General features: G+C 49.1%; 1 protein-coding gene across 1 annotated transcript; it reads right to left on the reverse strand.

The window, feature by feature from the left end:
• Window positions 1-5129: 5129 nt before the first annotated feature.
• On the reverse strand, window positions 5130-6161 carry EPUS_02971 (uncharacterized protein; the record flags this gene model as incomplete). The annotated part of the gene is made up of 2 exons (XM_007804058.1): window positions 5130-5945; window positions 6000-6161. 2 exons carry the CDS (start codon window positions 6159-6161, stop codon window positions 5130-5132), a joined length of 978 nt encoding a protein of 325 aa, XP_007802249.1.
• Between the last annotated feature and the right edge of the window lie 1225 nt (window positions 6162-7386).

The raw sequence follows: 7386 nt of genomic DNA on the forward strand, positions 1-7386 counted from the left end.
TGACCTCGCCATCCGGCACTGCATTCGCAAACAATGTTAACTCAAGTATTCATCCAACTTCCAAGGACTGAGGCTTTGTGACTCGCTCCTGTTCTCTCGGTTTTCTGAGGCGACATCGCCAACGAGCTTAACGCGAGTCATCATTTGCTGGACCCTTCCTCAAGACGAACAGGTGGCTTTGGCTATTGATAGAACGAAAGCCGTTTCCATTCCATCCGACAGAGACTCTGTTGGGCAGAAGGCTGAAACTAAACCGAGGTCAAGTCAGACACACGATACAACCTATTCAAAACCAGCAAGGCAGACACGAATCTCATTAGACTAATTGATGGCTATACAGGCTTTAGCCTCATTTCAATTATCCAGTTGTGTGCAAGCTGGTGATCAGTACGCTACAGAACAACCACGCATCAGCAGATGAATATCCTTTCGTACCAGTGGTGAATATAATGAGAAATTTCAAAAACTCCACCGTAATTGGGTCGGTCCTACCCTCTGGGAATCCTATCATGCAGGCATATACATACAGACCTGACCTAGCTATCCTTGGGCTGAATACTTTGTATATTTCCACTTCTACAGTGCTATCCATGCAGAGAATAAGCACATGAGCAAGAAGCAAAGATTTTCTTCATGTTTTCAACAACAAACCATCTGCTACTGAGAACGATTAGTCCTTTCCCTTCTCTCCTCTTCCCTTCTTTGCTCTATTCTTTCTCTCCCCTTGTTCTTCTCTTTAACAGAAATGTCTTTGTCTTCGCATCGCATCAACTTGACAGCCTGGTTCCACACAACAGGATTATCGTCATTATGGTCATACGTCATCTGTCTCGACAAGAAAGATGTTCAGGAAATCTCGTGCGTAAAGCTCTCCAGAAACCAAAGACACGAAACTGTTCATCATGCTCACCTGATGATGAAGTATTAACCAGATATCTCGGCAGATTGAAAAAGATGATCTACTCATCACATCTCATAGATGGGTGAGAGACCGTCACAACAAAGGCCAAGAAGACGGCCAATACCAATGTTACCTACACTCCTCTCGGTAGAGGCACTCCACCCACTCATGAAGTGCTATCTGTCCACATTCCCAAACCATATCCCAAAACAAAAATAATCTGCTGGGTTCTAACATAGCCCTGTTGCGTGTGCAGGAAATCTCTTCCTCCCTGCATCCCTAATCCTTTACACAATTCCTCACCTATTCGACAGACCAACAGAAATGACACCGACCTTCATACATTCTCGCTTGCAAGGAACGTGAGCTAAAGTACAGCTGCGGGCCATTTTCTCTCAGAAGTAGGGGAGGGGAGGTTGAAAAAGGGGCTGCTTAAGAACGAAGGGGGGTGGGGGGCCAAAAATACAGTTGCTACTTCTGTCTCGCTTTCTGACACCCGCTCAGAAGAGGCAGCAGTGCCTCTTCTATCACGATCTCCCCCTCCCAAATCACGGATCGAAAAACTGCATTCCGGCTGTTTGAGGTTCCTCACGGCCCCCCATCTGGTCGCCTCCTCAGTTACCGGCCCCCTTCGCTGCGATGCGAGAAAAAAGTACATTGATGATTGGGATGGAGGGGGCAGAGATAAGTTTTCCCTGATGGTGGGCGTAGGGGGTCTGAGACGCAAGAAGCTGTACTATGCTGGATTTCTCTGCTGGATAGGGAGGCGTCAAAGGGAACAAATCTTCATTGCCTTCCCGAGTCCTGACTCTCCAATTTCCACATCTTTTTTTTTCTTTGTTTGTTTGTTCATTTGTTTGTGACCATGTCGATGATATGTGGTGTGTGAGTGAGAGAGTAGACCGTGCCCATACACATTGATAAGCAGTGAAGAGGAGATATGGGGCCCAGAGAAAGCCCGGCTTCACCTGACCCTGCTCTGGATTGGACTGGGCTGGACTGGGGCTATTGTTTTCATTACGATAGATCAGAGCGACGGGGGGACCTCATACGCCATCTACGAACGAGGAGAAGAGAGAGCAAAGAGAGGGCCCTTCACCTCCCCAGCCCTGGGACCGGAGGCCCCCGTGGCCACGCTACATCACTCGCTTCTTATGCGCCCATGGAGGCTCTCCGACCCCAGATTCGCGTCTGAACTTTTAGGTCATTGGTAGAGCTTACTTGATCGGAGGGCATCATCCCTGGCACAAAGGCTTCTAGCTGGTGCACTTCCTCCCAGTGGCTAAGCTGGGCTCCTGTCTCTTTACTTAGGGATGAGATAGATGGATGATGACGAGTGCATGTAACCTTTGTTGTTGTTGTTGTTGTTGTTGTTGTTGTTGCTGCTGAGCTTCTCAGAGAGATCCGAAGAGATTATTATTAGCGCTGGCACTTTGGTCGAAAGGTGTGGGGGGAGGGGGGAATTGGTCTTGTTCTTTGGGGAGAGATGAGTTGTCTAGTTACTAAGGAGATACACAGATGAAAGAAACAATTGGTCTGATGGCTGTACTGCAGAATGGCTTTATCTTGCTGTTCTAAGCAGGGCGCGAGATGTTATCCTAGCTTCTTCGTCTTTCTGCTACCGACTTGTAGGCAGGTTCATCAGTGGTTCGCCAGAGTGACCTCGGAAGTTAGAATGCACGGTGTTGCGGGTGAAAGGGAAGGAAGAGAGCCGGAATCGTGTTTTGAAAGGTCGGTAGAAGCAGTGGAGGTTTGGATACGATATCATACATGCACGGGGCGCAGATGTGTGCACATGTTCTTAGTAGAATAACGAGGTTGTTACTGACCATCGATTGTTAGTAAGTGAATGACAGGGTCCATCAGTTGTGATACCTATGAGCCACCTTCCTTGGTCCGAAGCTATAGGGGAGCCTCGAAATCGAGTTCTATGGGATCGGTTGTGCGTCAGACTATATGATTGATCAGAAAGGAACTGCTGGAGGAACAAAATATAGGAGGCGTGGGGGAAGTAAGATTTGTGTTCTTCAGACTTAGCAACGTATGACCCTGTATGACCAGATCAATCTTCTAGGGTCCTAGGGCCTTTGGAGACGAAGATTGTGGGCTAAGGAGATGATGTGAGGGGTGTCCGTTGTTGTAGAATGACAATTTACGAGATGATGTGTGGGTCGATTTTTGGAACTTCTAAGCGGGCGACTTTGAGAAGACGGCACAATCTAGAGGTGGGCAGAACACTTCGTTGTGAACTCGTTCGCAGATGAGAAGCCACTGGACACGGGTTAGCAAGCGTGAGAGTGGAGCCTACCTTGTGGAACTGAAAACCACCGGAGGTCAGTTGGAACGCCTTTGGTTGGTAGTTAGTGGAAGGAAGAGAACTGTGATTATGAGAAGGATTAATATTGCTCCATGTTGCGTATTCTTAGCGAGACAGGCAAAGGGTGTGGGTGTGGGTGGCGTTGAATGTTGCTTGTGTCAGACAAACTGTGGTTGGTCAGAGTGACATGGGGCTGTTGGAACGAGGTTGGTGATGGCAGTAAAGGGGCTGGAAGTAGGACAGCAAAGACACGGCTCTGAATATTTTGGCATTGCTTTCTAGATATGCTTGATAAGGGAATCATGCTCAATTCTGGAGACAGCAGATGTAATTAAATATGAATGCATCGAGAGAGAGCTGGACGGTGGTCTTGGAGAGGACGACAAAGCAAATCAATAGAGCCCAGAGAACGAAATGGCTGAGATGTAAGGCTTCGGGACATGCAAGGGCCTCAACCTGTAGCGCTGTGAGTATCAGATTTCGATGTTGACGAGCATAACGTGATATATCCACGGTAGAAAGTGAGGCAGGTAAAGCAACAGTGATTGCTATCTTGCCCACATACAGTAAAATTCTCGCATGGGTTCGCGATGAGAACCTACGCATGAAGTGTCCGGACAGAGCGGCGAGCTATCTGTCACCTAGCTCTCCCATATCCCCTGAAATTCATGCGGAAGAGGGAAAAGGGTTGATGACGTAAGAATCCGGGGTCAAACTGTGCAACAGAGGCCTGCAACGAGGTACATGCTGGCAATAGAAGCGACCGTGCCGCGGTTGTTCGCCAGCATATCTCTGACAGTTGTGACATTTAACTGCCTGTCACATCTGGCATTCTGGCATGAGTACCGGACACATGTGGGCACGGCTCGTAAGTGCCACCATGTGCCCAGTCCGTTAGGAAAAGGAGTAGAGCCTGGAGCTGCATAGTAGATAAGCAGAGAACGTTGCTCACTTCCCTTTTCTTCGATCTTCGAGCTCGTTCGCACAAGGAAACCAAAGCTCCGATCTTCGCCTTCCGGCATGGTAGATTTGCTGGGGGCTATGACAACATCAGGCGTTGACCATCTCACCAACAGAAGTAGTCTCAGAACAGGCCATTTCAACATCCGATATTCAATCTTTGAGCGACCAATCAGGAGAAGTCGATGCTCGGGCAAAGTGAATCCAAATCAGGTACTGTGCGTGGGCGCTGAACTCTCCCCGTACGGAAGCGAGGCTGCATCAGTGAAGAAGATGCTTTTGGCAAAGTGACAATCTGATGCATGCAGGGGCTCCCGAATGTTGACTGCAACGGTTGATCCTAAACAAGAGATGCAGAGAGCAAGCAGAGCAAAGTGTAATGATGCCGAATTTTCCAGCCTAGATCTAGGAAGATGAAACAGCCGACTCTGCCTTAGAAGCGTCTTGGCACCGTAGAAGTGCCCCTGGCTGTCCGTAGTAGGTTAGTTCACTACTTAGCTCAACTAATGACTACGTAGTACATGGTAGGAGCATGTGGTACCTATTTTTATAACTCGTTGTAACTCGTTGTAACTCGTTGGTCAACCCCCTGCTCCCTACTGTCTTAGCTGGACTCAACAATAGTTTCTGCCATGCAATGATGGAGTCACTGGGAGGGTGAATGTGCAAGGGAAATGGTATTTGATATCAATACTTTTGAAGGACACTTCTGTAGGACACTTCTGTCTCATCTAGCTATTCATACATGGCTGAAAGAAGTCTGGTCTTCTTGTTCTCCTACAAATACACCACTGCTCTCGAACCTCGAATCATCGTATCGTACATCTATAGACAGGCCGGGACAGGCTAGTAAGAAGATGAGTAATTAGGCGAGTGTAAAGGTCGAGTTAATGTATGCCGCTGTCATTGTAACGCATCCGACTTGGCACGCACGCAGGAGGTCGTAAAACATCACTCCGATTGGCCTGGATGGCTTGGCCCGTTGAGCAGAGCATTGACTGTGCATTTATTGGCCGAGTGTGGGGGGCTGCCAGGTCCTCTTGTCGTAGACAGGGGGTTGAAACCACTGAAAGCATGTGGCTCGATCGCGTTCAGCATAGGAGCGCAGAAAGTTGGATGCCCATTGTTTTGTGGACTGGGCTCAGGGGTAGGGGGCTGTCCTACTCGGGTGCCATCAGCTCCATGCCGGGCCAGAAAAGCTCCTTCGAGCTCAGTGGCAGAAATCTGCGAGTTTGGTGAGTACTGATTGGCGATCTGTGCCCAGAAATTCTTTCGGTGAGCTTCGTAGAGATCTCTCAGACGGCTCGGATCAATAGGTGGTGAGCGAAGGAGTTCGGATGCCGATGGCAGCTTGATCTCGGTATTCAGTTGCAAGCTGTTGGACCACTTCGATGGGCTTGGGAGAACGGGCCTTCCTTCGCTCAGGACAGGCTTCGGCAGGAGTGGTAATTGAGGTCCCTGATATAATGGCGGCGAGGAGAGGGTCTCTGACATTTGGCTTGGTGCGGACTTGGGACTGGTTGATGGTGAAGTCAAAGGAGTCATGTTGTAGGGGGTGTGCGCCGGTGAGAGCTCCTGAACGGAAGAACCGGGCGTATACGACGCAGAGCTGGTGAGCGAGGAGATTGACGCACCACGCTTGCGACGGTTACTGCCATAAGACATTTGATGATAGTGAAGGCGGCAGGCAAGCTCTGTCTTGCGCAACTGCGCAGCGATATGCTTGTATGGCATCTTATTCCTGCGTGTCCGCAGAAGATATGCTTCCTATTGGACGCGTCAGTTTGTTGAGACCATGTAAGCTTTGTTTGCTTGGCTAACCTCTTCCTCCGTCCAAGCTCGGCCACCTCCTGTGGAAATGAGTTTGCGCTGCTTTGGAAGTCCAAAGTCGTTACGCTCAGCCACATATGGCGGGGAAACGCTTCTGTAGTTCATATCGCAGCCTGGAGTCAAGGGTGGATACTGTGACATTATTGCGGTCATATTGACGGAAGTAGTGCGATTGATAGTATAAAAAAAAGCAGCGGAGGAACTTGACAGAGAGAGGTCTCTTCACAGTTAGATGGAGGAAGTAAGCAAATTCCCAACCAGTGGGTGACGTGATGGACGAGTGATGGTATGGAAGCAATTAATACTGGAATAGAGAGATAGATAGAGGTGAAGAGAACAGCACAGCATGGGGGATGGGAACGAATATGTATGCCGATCCAAAACAACTCAACAGTACCCCAGGCTTTAGTGCGGCTAAGATATATGACAGTTCTTTGAATGGTTGCGGCAGCTACTGTTGTTTCTGAAAATTCAATTGTTGGTAAGGTTTATGGCACTAGGATCCTGAAGGGCTCCTCCGCATCAGCCTAGGCCATCCATGTTGTGCCGTCTCACGGAAGCGGTGGCGAGGCTTTCCCAACCTCCAACTACCTGGTGGTCACAGCTTCTGACGGCGACATTGGACATCAGTCCACTGACAGGAGATAGATTTGTGCAGATGGCCTAACCAGACCAGGCATGGCTGCATCATTTCAGACGAGTCACCATTGGTGGAACAACTCGGTAGCGGACGGCACCTTGCGGATGATCATGCCTAGCCCAACACAGGCTGTATCAGCTTTCTGCGCCAGGGTTCGGGTCAGTACTGAGGCGGTGGCAGAAAAAGCTAGATGTGGAAATGGGCAGAGCAGGACCTTCCTAGTAGAGGATGGACTAACAGAACATATGTGTATGTCGTTTCAAAAGATTTTAGGTTTTGGTCTTTTGGCTCATCGACAAGTACAACAAGGACTGGAAACGAGCCCCCACAGGGTCTGTTTCGTTGAAGTCCGGGGAGTGACACAGCGTTGCAAGTACCACGCAGCTCTGTGAGTGAAGGCGTTGACTTAGCTACTCAAGAAACCTTGGCGCATTGGAACTGTTGATTCACGGCCAAATTGACATTGGACATTTTGTATGTCCCAAGTGCCTGATGTCCTGAAGTCTGATATCTGATATCTGATGTCTGATGTCTGATGTCCTGGTGTCCCGGGGCCCTGATGTCCTGAGAGCTTGCCAGCGCAACCACGGTTCACCTGGAGTTGTGCTTGGCAGGGTGGTTGAAAAAGTCACGAGGAAGCATACTGTACTACGTACGTAACTAGTTAGAAGATCTGAAGGACCCGGGCCAGCAAACTCTGATTTTGCTAAAATTGCATACTTGGATCTGTAACTATCG

Source organism: Endocarpon pusillum (assembly GCF_000464535.1).
Source record: "Endocarpon pusillum Z07020 unplaced genomic scaffold scaffold2751, whole genome shotgun sequence".
Lineage (NCBI taxonomy): Eukaryota > Fungi > Ascomycota > Eurotiomycetes > Verrucariales > Verrucariaceae > Endocarpon > Endocarpon pusillum.